The sequence below is a fragment of the Amblyomma americanum genome, chromosome 10, assembly GCF_052857255.1.
Source record: "Amblyomma americanum isolate KBUSLIRL-KWMA chromosome 10, ASM5285725v1, whole genome shotgun sequence".
Lineage (NCBI taxonomy): Eukaryota > Metazoa > Arthropoda > Arachnida > Ixodida > Ixodidae > Amblyomma > Amblyomma americanum.
Window position 1 is genome coordinate 22,127,855 of NC_135506.1, and position 18,175 is coordinate 22,146,029.

Below are 18,175 nucleotides of genomic sequence, written 5' to 3' on the forward strand. Positions count from 1 at the left end.
CTCCAATCCAAAATAACATGCGAGATGGGGACAACCCCCTTGGGTTGGGCTTAGCCTCGAACCCAGAGTCTGTTAACAATACAAACTAAATAAACAACAAAAACGCCACCACTCTCTCTCAAGTGAGAGTATACACAGGCTCTCTCTTCGGAGCTAATTCACTAGCGCTTGTCTTTCCACATTCTTGGCGAGTACTGCCTGTCCGCCATGACAGGTGCCCGTCGCGGCCCTTCTGGGAAGCTGTGGGTGCCTTCCCGGCGATAGCCCACGACAAGGGGGGGGGGGGGGGGGGGAGGGAAAGAATGTCGTCTTCGCGGTATCGCATAGCGTCGGCTGTGGTACGGCGCGCTCTGGCCCGCTGACAGCTCCCTTGTCCTGGAATGTAACCGGAAATTGGGGAGGATAAAGCCTGTTTCCCCGGGGCGGCGGCGGGTCCGGTTTTTCTGGTCGTCACTCAAAGAGCATGGCTGGGTAATTGATGATGCCGCTGTCACGGGTCTCCGTCTACGCCGCGCCGTCGAACGTGGATCCTCGTAGCACACACGGAATGTCACACTCGCTCACCCTCCAGAAGAATGTTCTCCGAACATTTGAGTTCACGCAGCTCCCCTTGTCTTTCTGAATCGCCTCGCACAGTGCGTCCGACAAAACACTTTTCGCTGCACTCAACACCACTGCACAACACCATATGCCTCCGCTGTCAATACTGGCGTCTCCAGGGGCAGCACTGATCTTCTTTTACAGATAAACATGAAACTCAGCACCCAAGCCTCTCCTTTCTAGTCCAAACTGGACGAAATAAATTTACCACAGTTACAAAGGAGCTCCCACTTCTAGCACGATCACGGCACAGACAAAAATATAGATAACGAAAGGAAGTAGGGCAGGTTCTGCATGCGCTCCGCATGCTCTCCTGTGCAGGTGTTACTTAATGACAGAAAGGTTTAACTACCAACTCCGATAACTTAACACATAAGCACATAGCAATGTTATGAGCTGCGGCATTACACAATTCTAACCAGTTCACAACTCCGCTCTGTTTACGCCATTAGTCCGACTTAGCTTTCCGATTTCGCAGCGGATATCGGCCTTCATGAGTCATACTAAGTAAGTCTGTGCCCCTTTGTCTGCTTTGGGACTCGCGAGGGCTCGTGGCAGGAGCCTCTCCTGGCGTTATCTGCGCGGCAACCTCGCGCGCTTCTTCTTCTAGCAATGCATGAAGTAAATCCGGTGGCATTCCGGCCGTCACCTCGGGCGCCTGCCGAACAAATGCAGGAGAGGGCGTTTCTTGCGAACTATCTGCGCGCTCCGCTTCACTTCTGTCCCCATCAAAATCCGCGCTTTCCCTTTCCTCATTTCGTGAATACTGAACCGGTGCCGACTTGAGGCGATTTGCGTGTATCCTTATCAAACGCCGGTTCACGTCTCGGACTCTGAAGTTTACCGGAGAAAGCTTCTCGACAACCTCGCACGGTCCTCTCCACTTCGTCTGGAACTTACGAGCTAGCCCAATCTGCCTTTGGCAGTTTTCAATGTACACGCTGTCCCCCACATCAAACGGCGCGTCTCTAGCACTGCGATCGTGCACCTCCTTCCTGCTTAACGTATCGCGCGCTAAGCGCTGAAGCCGCGACGCAAACGTTCGCACGTCCTCCCCTACCATCTGTCCGGCGTCACGGAACCTCTGTACTCGCACGTGACGTGGTTCAGTGTCAAAATGCTCAAACGCGAGCTTCTTAAATTCCGCAAATGATTTTGTGGATTTTACTTTTTCGTCTCGCCATGCAAAATCATGAGCAGCTCCTGCCATCTTACACCTCGCCATTCCCAGCATTTGAGCATCGGACCATCCCCCCATTTTCCCAATCTCTTCTAGCATGGAAAAGAAATCGCAGATTGGAACCCCTGTCTTATCTCCCGTAAACGTCGGAATGACGCTTCCTAATGCCAGCATGCTTGCTCCGAGCGACGGCTGTGGAGTGGGAGCTCCCTCAGATACAGTCATTTTTTTTTTTCAAGCCCTCCAGTGCCTCAAGCCTCTCAAATGGGGGTAAAAGTCCCACAATCAGTCCCGTGATTCCCTTTTGATTACAATTTTGAAGTCATGAATGTCACAGCATTCAGAGGACATTTGCTTTTGAGACCCCACTTCTGACACCAGTGTGATGACCCCCATAATGCGCAGGTCCACACGGGACGGAGAGGCAAAGAGACACCGTATGGCTCAGTTTAAACAAACAGGTATATTCAATAATTACACATGATTAAGGTTATACATCAGAGGCTGGGGCGTCCGAGCTTACGTGCCGACGACTTCATGGGGGCGATGGAGTGGCTCCGGAGTTGGGCTCGAGCGGTTGCTGGCAGAAGCTGCACGCCGTCGGGCTTCGGCACTGAAGGCTCTCTTGGCGAACGATGTCGTCCTCAGCGTGTATGCAGTAGAATTTCAATAGTCGTCCGTTTCTTCGAGGATGGTTCACAAACCCTTCCTCTAGTGTCGTTCGGCTTGGAAGATGAACAGGAGGCGAGCTTGTAGATGATGACAGCAGAGCATAATTTTACAACAGAACAAACTTTGCACTACTTTACTCATCGACCGGGCAGGTTAGTGCCTAAGTAGCATCACATTACATGCTAAGCATGGAGCCCCAGCTCAGACTGGACTGCATCCGTTTACATGTGCTTTTAAGCACTTGATTAACAAAGGACTAAGGGCGGTCATTTCCAGTGGCCCGCCCAAAGCATCAATTCTCCAATCCAAAATAACATGCGAGATGGGGACAACCCCCTTGGGTTGGGCTTAGCCTCGAACCCAGAGTCTGTTAACAATACAAACTAAATAAACAACAAAAACGCCACCACTCTCTCTCAAGTGAGAGTATACACAGGCTCTCTCTTCGGAGCTAATTCACTAGCGCTTGTCTTTCCACATTCTTGGCGAGTACTGCCTGTCCGCCATGACAGGTGTCCGTCGCGGCCCTTCTGGGAAGCTGTGGGTGCCTTCCCGGCGATAGCCCACGACAAAGGGGGGGGGGGAGGGAAAGAATGTCGTCTTCGCGGTATCGCATAGCGTCGGCTGTGGTACGGCGCGCTCTGGCCCGCTGACAGCTCCCTTGTCCTGGAATGTAACCGGAAATTGGGGAGGATAAAGCCTGTTTCCCCGGGGCGGCGGCGGGTCCGGTTTTTCTGGTCGTCACTCAAAGAGCATGGCTGGGTAATTGATGATGCCGCTGTCACGGGTCTCCGTCTACGCCGCGCCGTCGAACGTGGATCCTCGTAGCACACACGGAATGTCACAGAGTGCTTTCCCATCATGCCCTTGTACAGATGCGATTATGTCCTCTTTGTATGTTAAGATTGCTTCCGCTGACGTTGGACTGGACCGATGGTTCGAAGAAGCCCGGATGTCAATTCCTCGCGATGTTAGCTCTTGCTATCATGCATAACAAAACTCGGGAGGAAGAGTAACATGCAGGCCAACCACGGGAGCTTCTTAAGCCTCGCAGTGGAGAGACAGAGAGCGATAAAGTGAAGTTTAGCAAGTGGAAAGGCGGAGAAGTCGGCCGGAAGTAACGTAGCCCGAGAAAAGAATGCCAACAAAAGCGTCGGTGTGCCTGACCGTTCCAGAACGGAGTCTGTCTTACGGTTCTCTTACGGTTATTTTTTCCTTTATGACTTTGGCGAGTGTTCGTTTAAAAAGATATGCGGAGTCTGTCTTTGCACACTGTATCACTTCATCATCATCATCGCTTCATCACCCCTTGACAACTGAAGTTTCTTCGCTGCCGGTGAGCGGCCTGGCTGACACTGCTATCCGCCCTGTTCGCACACATTGTGGAGATCTTGCCTAGATTGAGTTCTGCACCTAAGGGGCAAAACGCGCATCGGACAGTTCAATAACTGTGGCTGCAACCAAAATTTTACCATTGATGCATTGTACTCTGAAAGCTACCACATATGCCAAGCCCATTTTAGACAGTTTTTACAGATAAACCTGGTTGAGAAGGTAAAAGCAGATACTGGTCGAAATCCTGTGACCTGTGCATGATTTACACACGCAGTCGTGCTTCGAAGGAAAAAAAAGTGACCTCAAAGGTCACATTATCGAGATCTTCACCTTCATCCATCACTCGGACCATCGCCCAGCTGGAGAAAGTTGGGAAAATGGGCCAAGAACTGGGAAGCTCAGCAATGAAAGATGGCGATGCCGTTTGCTCCTGATGACCTCATCTGTTCGGCCATCGCGGCAAAAAAGGAGACAGTTGTATACACTATTGAAATGTTTATTGCACGCAACGGCCGGCTGTAGCTACACATGCTATGCACCGTCATTATTTTCCGCAGGCTCTGTAGGATCCCCCACCGAGACACGATGCGCCGACTGTCGCTGCGCAACATCTGGTGCTGCACGTCGACCTGGAGTTACCGTTGAGCTGTCAGGTTGGACGTCTCCGTCGGCCTCTGAGGACGCTGCCGTATCTTCTCCCGTTTCGGTAGTCTCTGGATCTTCCAACGTCATGTCTGGATCAGGCTCCGTACCGGGTGTGTCCGCTTCAGTCATCCTGTCGATCTCTGTGGTCGACTCAGCCGAGGAGTTAATCTCCACGGTCGAGACGCTGGTCGCGTTGCCTTCAACGCGGCCCGCTCCACGGTCCGCCATGACTGCCCACAAGCAGATCATGCCGGCCACGATGATCACGATGGCCAGTAAGCCCATGGGGAAAAACCATACGTTGCCCCTGTGGCGTGGAATGGACAAAACAGTTCTTTTTACAACCGCGATCTCCACTATTTTACCATTTTTAATGCGACAGCATTAGAGTCATCACTCTAAAACCCCGCCGATGTCCGGTGTCACAAAATTCACTGAATAGTCGCAGGGTCGAGTGACCTTGTGACGCCATCACAACCTGCCCTGATTGGTCGGAATAAGTTACATGGCCTTGTGCCGTCATCACAATCTGCCCACCGTTGCAGTGGCAACCTGGCTACTGGATTGTTAGTAACCTGGCCACCATGTACTACGCGGCAGTTAAAACACGTGATCACGCCATCACGACTTGTCCACCGGGGTTGAGTCAGCAACGTAGTTTCGAGACAGCAACCGTTATAGAGAACCGATATAAAAAAATTTAGAAATGTGGTATATGCAAATGTCGGCAATATCACGGCGTAGCGGATACCTGCTACTGCAGGCACCAGTCCGAATATGGCGGTTGATGGACCGACAATTGCAAAGACACTGACGCGCGCGCGCGCACACACACACACACACACACACACACACACACACACACACACACACACACACACACACACACACACACACACACACACACACACACACACACACACACACACACACACACACACACACACACACACTGTGTCCGTGTGTGTGTGCATATCACATTCCTCTTTTAAGGTGACTAAAGCATCTTCATATATAGTTTTTTTTAACTGAAGAAAAACTACATGCCAAGACATTTAAGACTCTAGAAGGGGAATTGTAGCCGCTGTAAACTGTTCCTGAAGTGCGTGCGTCGCCCTGTCTGCAAGTACGAGTTTTCTTGCCATTTAAAGCATGACTTTACACTATTTTCGCGCATGTGCAATGGACGTTTCACTGCAAACAGCAGGACATATGAAGCCACTCGTTTCGGAAACGGACTAAAGGCCAACCTGGCCGCATCTCTCTCTTCCTTAGGACAGTAGGCAGTAGCGAAGAATAAGAAAGAAAAGCTTAACACGACATGCAGCAATCACAGCACAGGTGGTGGGACTTACAGAATGATGGGTGACATGTATGGTAAGGAAAGCAGGGGAATATTTTTCCTTCTGGGTCGCCTCAAACGCCTGAGCAGATTCCGTACCTATCATTCCAGAGACAACGTACTGTGAAGCGTATGTACCCTCCAAACAGAAAGGAGTAAAAAGGGAATAAGCTGTCTTCTAGCACACTCCTTTTTATGTAAGGAAGTGCGCTAGAGGGCAGCTTACTCTCTGTTCACTCCCGTGTAGGCGTATTCGTGTTTAGAGTGTAGATTGGAGACACTGTCTGTAAGCATATACTCCGGCTGTCCTAAGCTCAGGACATGGATACAAGGGAACCAGGCTGCGCAAGGATCCGTTAACGGTGCTCGGCACGGACCAGTCGTATACGTAGATGGTCGACGGTCGGCGCGTGAGCTCCGGCGTGAGGTCCGAGGGTAGCACCAGCGGCGGTAGCATGGGGCGCCCAAGAGGAGCACCAGGACCCGCGGAGGCGCTGGGTGTCGCGCTCCCGGACTGGTCGCCACTGGCTGTATTTTCTGCGCTGGCGGCGGCCTGCTTCTTCGAGTCCACGGACTGCTTGCTCGGGGTCTGGTCCTTGCTGCCCTTCTTACCCTTTTTGCCGGAACCGGCCTTCTTAGCCTTGCCCATGCTGCCAGAAACGAGCGGTGAACGTACCCTACAGCAACGCTCAAAGAAACACCTTTTTTCGTCGTCTTCGCCTTTTGACAGGTTGCTCGCGATGCCGTCGTTTTTTTCCCCCGTTTGCGGACTGATGGTCCTCCTCTAGATTTTTTGTTCTCCGGAAATCTGGTGGTAAATGTTAGGCTTTGAATTTTCCACCGCGCTGTCAATCCCTACTGTGGGTGTGCGCCATTTTTAGAGGACTTTGTAACTAAGTTCAGCCAGTGTGCGAGGAGACGTCATCCAACACACTGGTGAGGCAGCTGTTCGACCACTGCTATGACTCCTATAGCTTCATTCCAATTTTTATTGAAATCGCCAAGGAAGTGCTGTTCATCAATACTTAGGAAGGTTTTTCATCTAATTCTTCTCTCTACCTCTGCGCCTGCCACTTCTTCTTCATCCGTATGTCACTGTTGTATCTTCTGTTTCCTCTTCACCCCAAGCTCGTGACTCCACTTTCGTGCTTCTTTCTTCTTTATTTCCTGGAACACTGTTATCTGTGACTCCGCCAATTTTTCCCGCCCATGGCCGCGTATGATTGCTGTTGTTTATTATCTGCTGTGGGCATGACTCTCGATAACAATCGTGTCAGAGATTAGAGCAAGCCCAACATCAAGCATGGAGTGCGCTTGCCACGTATGACTAGAAGGTTTTGAACGATAGCAGTTGTCTCCGGCGTGGTCTAGTGGCTAGGATACCTGGCTCTCACCCAGGAGGCCCGGGTTCGATTCCCGGCGTCGGAACACGTATGTGGTCTCATGGTGTAATTGGTCAGCACTCTGGACTCTGAATCCAGCGATCCGAGTTCGAGTCTCGGTGAGACCTTATTTTTTAACCCCCACAGCACCCTTCAAAGCGTGAGTCGCTGGGACGTTCATCCTCCATAAACAAAACCTCCCATGTGCTATCTGCGAAGAGTTTTATTGTTTTCGCGTTGCAGTTATCGTATTGGCGTTTAATTTTACCTTTACAGTACAACCATTGGTCAGCACAAGTTTGCGGGATGAGTTTTCGCGGTAAAAACGAAAATATTCCTGCGCACTTAAGCAAAGCCGGTCGCTGACCCAGAGTAAGCGCCACTGCGCCACCAGAACCACTGCTACGTTTCCCCCTTGTTAAGTCTCTTCGTAGCTGCAGACGATGAAAATTACTAATAATTTTGATTTAATCAGGCAATTGCTCCACTCAAGCATAATATAAAAAAATGGATCACCAAATGCCACCACACGCACCAAATTGCAACATGAATATGCCAGCGGTTTAGCCCACAGAAGCCTTTTACAAGGTGCAATTCGGGATGCAAATATCACACAAGTTAAAGAGTTATGTGTCTACGTATTGGCTGCGCACCAAAAGTGGACATGCGCCGATCCTTGAACTGAAAAGAAAATGAGGTCAGCGTGTGACTTGCCTTTAAATGCGTTCGTGTTATAATGTATGGGCAACAACCACTGCTAACCTCGGCGCGACCGTATCCGGGCCTGTGTGCGTGCTTGAACTTGGCAACCGCCACTGCCGGGCCCCGATCAAGGCTGCCGACTGCCCCAAGCACGCAAAGAAATAGAAGAGGGAGGAGTGGAAGGAGCCTTGGCAAAGGCTCGTTACTACTGCAGCAGCCAGCTTTTCCGCCGGTCTGGGTCAGGGCGCTTGAAAGGGTGGGGGGGAGGGGGGGGGGGGTGTTCTTGGCATTGGTTGCGGTCCAGGCAGCAGCGAGCTCGCGCGGCAGATACGATCGCTGAGGATACGCGCGGAGATGCTTGTCTCGTCTGGCTTGACCCAGAATCGCTCTCGCTTCTAGTTCCGCCGTCGCTTCCAGCCACGGAGCACCCGCCTCCTATACGCGGGTCTTTACGCAATAGACGGATCACGGCACGCTCATTAGTTATGCGGGCGCCGTGATGCCGGTAAAGTTACTAAAAGGGCGAGAATACGCGCATGTGCGCAAAGTACTTGCCGTTCTCTGCCCGTTTCGGAGCATATAGCGCTTTTGAGCGGTCTGTTCGATGCTCTCGCGATAGCGCTAATGAATTGACAGGTTGTACGTCAAAGCAGTTGCACAGATCGCGCCGTTAATTGTGTGCGTGTGTGTATTATCGGCAGCAGGTTTCGTCCAGCGCACCAGTCTGAGCGCAGAATTTTTTCTTCTTATTTCTTAATCTCACGATACCGAGCGTTTCGCCGCGGTTTCGAAGTTCTAAAAACTGGTAGGGATATTACTTGCAGTGGGCTATACGCCTATGAAAAATAAGGAGACTAACAGCAATAGATAAAAAGCTAACTACTCGATATTGCTTAACCAGCATACAACTTAACATGTCTTAACTGTATTCTGATGCGCTGCACCGCTGACAATGTTATGCCGTAAAAAGCGCTCTTCTAACTCAAAAGGACTGTTTTTGAAAATTTCAGAACATATCAGGTGAAACATCCGGTATATCGACAGAATATGTAAGCGCATTCGAGAGTGAAGGTATAGGTGGTGGTGCGCTGGGCTTTAATGGCGCTTGTCCAGTCAGGTAGTGAATAGGGGTCCTACGGGCTGTGCTGTTCCTCGAGGACCTTTCCCCATTATAGATAAAAGCATCCCTTTTATATCGGGAATCGCTAAGTTGTCTTCAAGGTCTTACTGATCCGGAGTTCCCGGGTTCGAACCCGACCGCGGCGGCTACGTTTTTATGGAGGAAAAACGCTAAGGCGCCCGTGTGCTGTGCGATGTCAGTGCACGTTAAAGATCCCCAGGTGGTCGAAATTATTCCGGAGCCCTCCACTACGGAACCTATTATCCTTTCTTCTTTCACTCCCTCCTTTATCCCTTCCCTTACGGCGCGGTTCAGGTGTTCAACGATATATGAGACAGATACTGCGCCATTTCCTTCCCCCAAAAACCAATTATTATTATTATTATTATTATTATTATTATTATTATTATTATTATTATTATTATTATTATTATTATTATTATTATTATTATTATTATCCAAGGTCTCTATGCATGTAACCCTCTTTCCCTAGCTAACTGAACTACTCTTGCTCTTCACCATCTTGTAATCGCGTAAGCGTGCAACTTTACGATAATTGAGTCATTTTGATGTTCCGTGCTTCGGGGGGAGGAGGGGGGAGAGGGGTATAATAGTCGCACCAATCAGGAAGCAGTGTGCTCCTGCCGTTACGGGATGGATCCGTTCTTCCGTCTTCCAGCTTTTGCCCGCTGAGGGTGCTGTATGGTGACGTTGGCACTCCATGTTCGCTCCAGTGAATGGGTAACACATTACTTTGAAACATTCAAGTTTTGCACGCAAACACATAATTATCGCACCCTGTTTAAAAGAAGCGTGAGCTGTAAAGAAAACATGGAACGAGTACGCAGCAGCGCAATAATAATAATAATAATAATAATAATAATAATAATAATAATAATAATAATAATAATTGGTTTTTGGGGAAAGCAAATAGCGAAGTATCTGTCTCATAATATGTATCGTTGGACACCTGAACCGCGCCGTAAGGGAAGGGATAAGGGAGAGAGTGAAAGAGGAGAGGAAGAAGGAGGAGCCGTAGTGGAGAGCTCCGGAATAATTTCGACCACCTGGGGATCTTTAACGTGCACTGACATCGCACAGCACACGGGCGCCTTAGCGTTTTTCCTCCATAAAAACGCAGCCGCCGCGGTCGGGTTCGAACCCGGAAACTCCGGATCAGTAGCCGAGCGCCCTAACCACTGAGCCACCGCGGCGGGTGCAGCGCAACCGCTGTTCCCTCATTTGCTGACAAGCGTGGAGTTGTGCACTACGATGAAATAGCAGACTTTTGGGAAAGTTGGTGCGTGCTATCAACATGAAAGGCACGAAGAAAAAGCCACAATTCAGAAAAAAATCACTGGCATACAAGTGGCGTCTTTTGTCCAGTACAATTTTTGCGGTGACAGCCGTAACTAGAGTCCGCCCTGAGTCGAAGTGAAACTGAAGCTCATTGCAGTTGCATTGTAGTTGTATTTGTAATAGTGCTTCGTTGCCTTGGCGCGCTAAGGTTTGGGATAAAGTCAAGCCAAGCCAAGAAAAAAGAAGACGATGAAGACGAAAAAAAAAAGAAGAGAATAAGGAAGGAGAGTGGAAAGAGAAGAGGGGAAGACCGGAGAAAAGAAGAGAAGAAGCAGGGGGAGAAACTTGAGGTAGAACGTCGTGGTGAGAGAAATGGCCAATATAGCTCTAGCCGAACGTTCAAACTAAGCCGCAGCCTAGTTTAGCCGGTAATTTTCCTTCACGCCTTACCCGTAGAGAGGCGTTATACCATACAACAAAGCCGGCGCCAACGATGGTCGTCTCCGGGAAAGGGCCTTCACAACTATCGCAGCAAAAATCGAACGTTATTTCTACTTAACTAACATAATAAAAACCGCCTAACTAAAAGCGAGCGCGGTGCATATTTTCACGCGTGCCTGTTCCGATCGGCAGCAGTCCACGCGCGTACTGAGCTCCTTCCAATCCATAACAGATTACGGCCTTGCCCTACTGCACTCTTTCCTGACGTAGAACGTTGACTGAGGGGAAAAAGTAAACGAAAAGAGCAGCTGCGCAAAGCAGTGAGCGGGTGTATGCGACGTCGTATTTTCAGTCGACCTTCACCGAGTTTCCCCTCTCATCGTGCGCACAGGCGTCGATTATGTAAACGCGGAAACGGAGCCAAAGCCGCTCTCGCCCGATTCGATGCGGATTACTTAACCGACCGACGTTGGCGCTCTGCATACAAGTCAGGGCGTCCGTGCAGAGACTACTGTCCTTCCTGGTGATCGTGCAAGCGTTCTTCCGCGAATACCCCAACTTAGGGCAGTGCGCGTTCATTATTTTGTCTCCACCGACCGTGCAAGAGACCTGTGTCTGTGCCCTCTGACTTCGCGGACAACGTGGGCTGCCAAGCCTCACTGGATCAGTATAAGAAAGACTCTGGGCTACCATTCCCTTATTCTCCTTTGAAAGAGAACTCGGACTGCTTTTCATACAAAGAAGGCCATCGTCCAGAAGGTAATCATCCGGAGGCATCTTGCAGATCTTTAGTGCATCGTTCCTGAATTTTCGTGAACGAAGACCAGTGCCAGCGTGCCGCTGTTTACAGGGCGTCGTGCGCAGAGTTCGATCCGCTCTCCGCCAAGAGGCCTAGGTGAACTCCCGCGTAGTGGTTGTCCAGCAGGGCCAGTAGTAGAAGACGTCGCGACGTACATTGTGGACTGGTGCACTGTGGACGTTGAAGAGATCGAAACCTCGACGTTCCTCTCTACCCTGCCTAGAGATCCAGGGCTTCGCGAGCAAGCATCAACACCCGTCGGCTGAACGGTGCACTACCGGTGGTTCTCACCGAGTTGGCGACGAGATGGGCCGCCGGTCCAGGCGCCGGTCACCTTGCGTGGTGAGTGGCAGCCGTTTTGAAATGTTTTGAATATGACGGTCGTCCCCTTGGCAGACAGGCAGTGTGTAGGGTCAATGAGTCCTCAGGCTTCTTGCCCTCCTAGATAGGCTCTCAACCATCTCACTCCAATAAACCCAGGGAGGGAAGAAAAGCAACACACAGGACGGCGTCGTTATGTTTCGTGTGTCTATGTCGTTTGTGAGGAAGTCCTCAAGAGTTGAAGGTCACCAACTAGCTGAACTATCTATGCTGTTCGGATGGATAACTTTCTTGCACCCCCCCCCCCCCCCCATTATCACGCAGTTGGGTGGGGTTCCAGACCCACATTGATCAAATGACCGTAGACGGCCTATTATCTTAGTGATATGCCCGTCCACGTATGTCTCGTGGCTCAGATCCTTATGAGAATCCCATTTCTTTTTTGACCATCAGCTGAATATTCAAGTTTTCGGCAACCACATACGGCGTCGACGCCCTTGACTTCAGAGACAACCCCTTGCAAAGATGTCCCTGTAGGCCTTTACCATCATAGGCCAACGTGTTCGCGTGCAAGTTGAGCTCTCGGTTGGAAACGTCCGTCGATAGATGTCAGGCACTCGGACCCTACGGTCAGAAATCTAAGGTATGTAGTTGCAAGTTTAAAATGCGTTAGCATTAGGACACCCATGTTGAAATAATCTGTCCATCCGTCCGTATGAGTTGGCAGGTTGAATGAGTGGAAAAAGGGAAGACGAAAAGAGGGTTGGAGGTGATGGGTGGTGGTTGAGGGTGTTCCCTACCAGCGTGTCACAATGCGATTGCTGGATTGGATTGAAAAAGTGGAGCGACGGTAGGCCTGTCACAGGGTGATCAACAGATTGGATCATGCCACCCGCTCGCACTGTCTGAACCAGTTAGCGGCAGCGGCTGCTACGTCCGGGGGGAACATTAATGCTGATGCATACTCTGCGGCATCAGTCATATTGATCGTCAGTATTTTTTTCGCAACTATGACTGCATTAACGACAATCTGCGGTGTAAATTACGAATTGAGTCTAGGAGAGCTCCGATGATTCAGTCCGTGTGTCCAAGCACATAGGAAGAACTGTCCTTCGAGAGACCCGATGCTGCCAGCAGCCGGATTCTTGTCGGCTTTGAAGCTGACCAAACTCACAGGAACCCAAGCAGTGGATCAGAGCTGCTATTTACGCAATACATGTCACACAACCGACTGAAGCCAACAAAAAATTGAAAATTTGGTTTTGAGTAAAGGAAATGATGTCGTAACTGTCTCACATATCTCGGTGGACACCCGAACCGCGCCGAAAGGGAACGGAGGAAGGTGGTTGAAAAGACCACTGGGGTACCAAGTACGGGACCCCACTGGCGTCGGCCGCTGCCCGGGCGCGCTCAACGAGGGCCTTTTGGGCCTGAAGTTCAGAGCAGCCGAGCAGGGTCGCCTTCCAGTCATGCCGGGTGTAGGGGTGAGGGGGATAGCAAGATAGGAGAGGCAGGCCCACACCATGTGGTCTGTAGATGTCCGAAGACTTCTCCGGACAGTGCGGGCAGCTGCCCGAGAAAGGTGAAAGAGGTGCCGTAGTGGAGGGCTCCGGAATAATTTCGGCCACCTGGGGATCTTTGACGTGCACTGACATCGCACAGCACACGGGAGCCTTAACGTTTCGCCTCCATCGAAACGCTGCCGCCGCGGTCGGGTTCGAACCCGGCTACTCCGGATCAGTAGCCAAGCGCCCCAACCACTGAGCCACCGCGGCGGGTGAGGCAGTGGTAATTCGAATTCCTGGTATAATTAGCCGTCGTTAAGGGGTTGAAACCGAAAGCGAGAATGGTGAAATAATAAATTATATTAATCGATTATAACTTGTTTAACGGTCCTCAACGAATACGACGAGGTGACACATCTATAGCAATGTCTTATGCGTCATAACAAAATCAAAACATGCACCTGAAATTAGGTCCTAAGCTTCAGTTTTGGAGGGACTAGCCTCTTGGGAGAATATCCGCGACTGAGAATTGCGCTACTACACGGTAGATTGTATAACACATTCGTCGTAAAGTTATTGTAGCCTTTCTAAGTCGATACGCATTACTTATTTCCGATATGTGAGCATGCGGTTTAAATACGGAGTCAGGAATTCTCCAAAGTGGCCTCACAGCAAGCGCTGTACCAACCGGGGCTTTCTTATTTCGTTCCATCGCAATCAAAAATACAAGGCAAAATAATTACGGACAAATTAACGTGTTTAGGCCAAACACAAATTAGGAGCACTAGCACTTCGGTTCAGGGCTCGGTTTCCGAGTTCAGGCAGGCTTAAAAAATCGGCGAAATTTGACTTAAACTCCGCGTTAAGCGCAAGGAGATATAGCGTTAATGGGTTAATGCCCGTATGAGCGGAATCGGGCATTCTATACTTTATATCGCTGAGAGACCTCGTACCAATCCTGGCGCAGTGCATGGTTCAGCGGTTAAGCGATGCTCGGCTACCCTACGATTGAGGTGGCGCTACCGGTGGGCCTTGCGAGACCCGCTATGCTCTTCCAGAGCAACCTCTCGCGATCAATAAATAAACGGCCACCTTCCACGGTGGGCAGTTTGCTCACAATACGGTGGCCAGACAGGCAGTGGCGAAATCAGTGAGTGGGGGTCTTAATGCAAACGCACCAAAAGATAACAAGCCAATCAGGTAACTCTCGGTACCTAGGTCTTGTGCGATTTGAGGCCAAGCAAAACTGTTCAACAGTCCACGACTCCCGCATGCTCCATGGAGTGCCTATCTGCTCAATCTCCTGTCTCCTATTCACGCGCATCCCCAGTGCATACCGCCGGCCGGAAATGGTGGTGGTACAAACCCTTCGTCCACAGCTTACATCTCTATCGTTTTTTTTTCTTCAATAGAGACATGTCTATATCTCCGTAATATCCTCTGCGAGACAAGGAATAGCAGGCGTAGCGAGCAGATCGTTCCAGACGCAAAATTTCTTGCCGAGATAAGAATCGCGCCACGCGGCGTCAGTCACAGTCTTGCGTCGCACACGACACAGGCAAGCTCCCTTGGAATGCACGAGCGGTGATGTGGCTGGGCCAGCGTCGAATAGACGCCGTTCTGCCAAGTTGTCCCCCGTCTCCTAATCGGCTGCCCATTAGCCTTATCGCACGTGGCCGTTGGTTCGCTTCGCTTATCGAGCAGAGCAAGCAAGTTGCCGCTAGGTGGCTACACCTCCTTTAGCGCTTTTATCCCGTAGATCAAGATGCTTGTCGCTGTCGACACGACGGTTTTTTACACGACAGGGATACGTGGCGTGCACGATCCATGGGACGATAGGCGGTACGAAGTGCGGTGCGCCCCACTGAGGTGATACATTTGCAAAAAAAAAAAAAAAAGGTAACGAATCTTGTTCGAAGATACGCTTGGTTAGAAGGACACTGAGCACGAATTGGAGTTTGCTTATGTCGGTGACAGTGAATACTCAACAGTAAGTGTCTACAGAAAGCCAATATGGTCTTTAACTCTATAGAAAGTCTACACGCCATTTTTATATCGGAACCCGACTACCGCCGAAATGCTAATCGCCGCAAGGTTAAGCGTCCAGAGGTCTTTTTTTCTTTACTGAGACAAATTTTGATGGACTTGTCTGCACTGCCCCTTTATTAGACTGACGTTTTTCAGCTGCAGCGAACAAATGCCTTGCTAAGGACTTAACAGCAGGGCAGCGTTTTGTTGCAGGAAACAAGACGAACGTGGGTGCGGGGTGGCGGCGCACCATACCACCTTGCCACTCCCACGGTTGCTCTAATTGCCAGCAGTGAGCGCTGGACGAATGACAGCACCGGCACGTGTTTCAGGGTCATCTGCGCCGCTGCAGCGAAGCCATGGGAGTGTATAATCATCGCGAAGTGTGATTCCCGCACGCATTTCGCCAATTGGGCTTCTCCATCTATATATCGGTAACGATCTATACACAAAGCGCATTCTTTGCCCATTAACGATACTGCGGCAGATCACACACTTTGTGATCACCCTTTGTGAGGCACCCTTTTTATGGCCTCTTAATTGCTTGGAAACCTGAAATGATAGGCCTTTTTCACGAGATGCGGCGTCCTCACGCGACTGCGCGAAAACTTGTCCGCTGCGCACGAAACTGACCGAAAACACGGCCACTGGCGCTATCTTTTTCCACGGGGTGCCAGCCGGGCCCGCATGCGTGAGGACAGGTGAGTGTTCGCAGCGGCTTCTTGCGCCCGTCTCCAACACGAAATGGCATGCGCGGTACAAGGTGCTGGTTTTTTTTCAACTGTAGAGTACCTTATACATATATACCTAGAGGGAAAACTGCGGTACTGCACTTAATCAACCAGTGGCATGACGGGAATATGATGTTTCGTATTTAGGTTGGCTGGCGTTGGATCGAAGCCGGGAATTAAGCCGTAACAAAAGAACTCTCCCGAGCCCTGGCTCAAAGGAATGCTTTGCTAATTTACTGCTGATACCGAAGATTCACTCATGCTAAGTTTGTTAAATGAGTTAAAACAATTTGTAGGCCTAGGCTGACCGGTTTCAACCATGAATCAGCGAAAGATTTGGTTCAGGCATATATAGCCCTGCCTCCTGCCGTCGAACGATGCTCAGGTTGCACGTTCCTCCACCCTCCACGGTGGGCACCCTCTGGTTTCTTCCCACCCTTCGGTTGCGCGTTCCCCCCCCCCCCCCCCCCCCCCCCCTTCTCTCCATAACCTCGCAAGCCACTAGTCCACCCGTCGACTGCCACCCTTTCGCTCGCTCTTCCCTCTTTCACTTTCCTTCTCTCTCAACGCCTCCTAGCGGGAGCCGTTGGAACCGTAGGCGGGGCGCTCGCCGGGGTTTCCCGCTGCCAGTGCAAGCTTGGCCGAGATACGCGGGCGTCATTTGCTGCCCATGGCCGCGTTCCGCGCAGTTAATTTTGCAGCGAAGACATGCGCAAGGGAATAACACTGCATGAGAGTGGAGCAGTAGCTGATGTTATATCTCACAGGGACGATAGTGTTTGCCGCAAGCGAGCGTCGCTGAGCTTTGCTAGACGAGGAGCTGATCACAGTACGCCGTCTCGGCCGACAGGGATTTACCCAATGAGAAATCTTCATTTATTTAACATGCGAAGCATTTTTTCTGATTTTCACTGAAAGCGTAGATTTATAGCGTGTTTAGGCTGTGGCATCGAACTTGCGATTAACTGACACAGGTGCGGTGTTGTGAAAAAGTAGCGATGATAAAGCTAGGAAAGCAAACGCTTAATTATTCGCAAGCGAAATTAACTGCCGGTTTTCTTAGATGGTAACTACTTATTTGTTGCTGAACTAAAATGAAATAAGCCTCGATTTCACGTGCTACATTATACTGATCGCCTGAAGGAATGTTACAGATTTATATTGATCACTTCAAGAAACGGTGGCAGATTACATTTTGCAGCTATGTAGATTGCTATGCCACAATTAAGGTGAAAAAGCTAAATATTCATGTTGTCTAAAACAGAGCAATTTAATTTCCGCCGGTGAATAGTATTATAAGCCTGATAACAAGCACAGAAATGGACCTTCTGACCAAATAATTCTATTCCACTGGTATGCCGTGCGCATATTTGAAGTGTTCTCTCGTTACAAGTGCGGAGCGAATGGATGCTCTTTTCGGAAAAAGCGATTGAGATTATACCGAAAAGGCAATCGCTGAAACGGTGCCCAATTGCCGAAAGCAAACTGTTTGCATTTAATGGGGGTGGCTACATTCGCTTCGCGTGGATTAGCGTGGCTTTCCAGGCGCAGTACCTAACGTGCAGCCTGGAAAGGCTCGTCCAGTCCGCTCTGGTCTATTCCATCCCATGAACAAAAGTAATGAATCGAATCAAGAAACATTACCAAGAAGTAACAAAGCAAACGAAGCTGCGTAAGTTCGCGAAACTAAGCATGGCGCGTAAAACACTTCTGGCGCAGCATGAATTTACAAAGGCTAGGGGCACCATAGCTCCGAAGTTAACACTTTTCGGACCATTACGAAGTCATACAACAAAGCGTTCACAAGCGATGTAACGTCGCAAGAGTACACCTCTCACAAATGCAACTGCAAAAACACAGCCGCTCGAGATCGAGCGGCCGAATTGCAATAAACAGCGCGGCCGGCCTGGCCGATAATCAACACGTGCATAGTGGAGAGCGTTCGTCGATAATTTTAAAGTGACAGGCTGCATTTAGGTGTAACTTAAATGTTGAGCGACAGTCAGTGCCACGATAGACGCAGGGCGGTCTTGTGTGGTGCACTCTTTTCAGCCGTCGCCTGCTTCTTGATAT

The 18,175-nt window shown here is 50.2% G+C and overlaps 2 protein-coding genes and 2 non-coding genes across 4 annotated transcripts in view; 3 read left to right on the forward strand and 1 right to left on the reverse strand.

The window, feature by feature from the left end:
* Window positions 1–4,318: 4,318 nt before the first annotated feature.
* On the reverse strand, window positions 4,319–6,471 carry LOC144108075 (uncharacterized). The gene is made up of 2 exons (XM_077641356.1): window positions 6,152–6,471; window positions 4,319–4,739 (listed from the first exon to the last, which is right to left on the reverse strand). Exons 1-2 carry the CDS (start codon window positions 6,421–6,423, stop codon window positions 4,319–4,321), a joined length of 693 nt encoding a protein of 230 aa, XP_077497482.1. The 5' UTR covers window positions 6,424–6,471.
* A 659-nt stretch (window positions 6,472–7,130) lies between these two features.
* On the forward strand, window positions 7,131–7,202 carry TRNAE-CUC (transfer RNA glutamic acid (anticodon CUC)). Its single transcript has one exon. It is a non-coding gene; the product is annotated as a tRNA-Glu (tRNA).
* Window positions 7,203–7,211: 9 nt separating this feature from the next.
* On the forward strand, window positions 7,212–7,284 carry TRNAQ-CUG (transfer RNA glutamine (anticodon CUG)). The gene has a single exon. It is a non-coding gene; the product is annotated as a tRNA-Gln (tRNA).
* A 3,916-nt stretch (window positions 7,285–11,200) lies between these two features.
* The window catches only part of LOC144107589 (N-acyl-phosphatidylethanolamine-hydrolyzing phospholipase D-like), a 51,781-nt gene continuing 44,806 nt past the window's right edge, over window positions 11,201–18,175 (forward strand). The window contains exon 1 of the mRNA XM_077640676.1: window positions 11,201–11,859. Coding sequence (XP_077496802.1) covers window positions 11,824–11,859 — 36 coding nt within the window. The 5' untranslated portion in view covers window positions 11,201–11,823. The remainder of the gene's footprint in view (window positions 11,860–18,175) is intronic.

Excerpts from the sequence above, each read along its gene's own strand:
- LOC144108075 (XM_077641356.1), bottom strand. The coding sequence starts at position 6,423 with ATGGGCAAGGCTAAGAAGGCCGGTTCCGGCAAAAAGGGTAAGAAGGGC. Across the intron at positions 4,740-6,151 it reads ACCATCTACGTATACGACTG|GGGCAACGTATGGTTTTTCC; the intron begins GTCCGTGCCGAG and ends TCCACGCCACAG.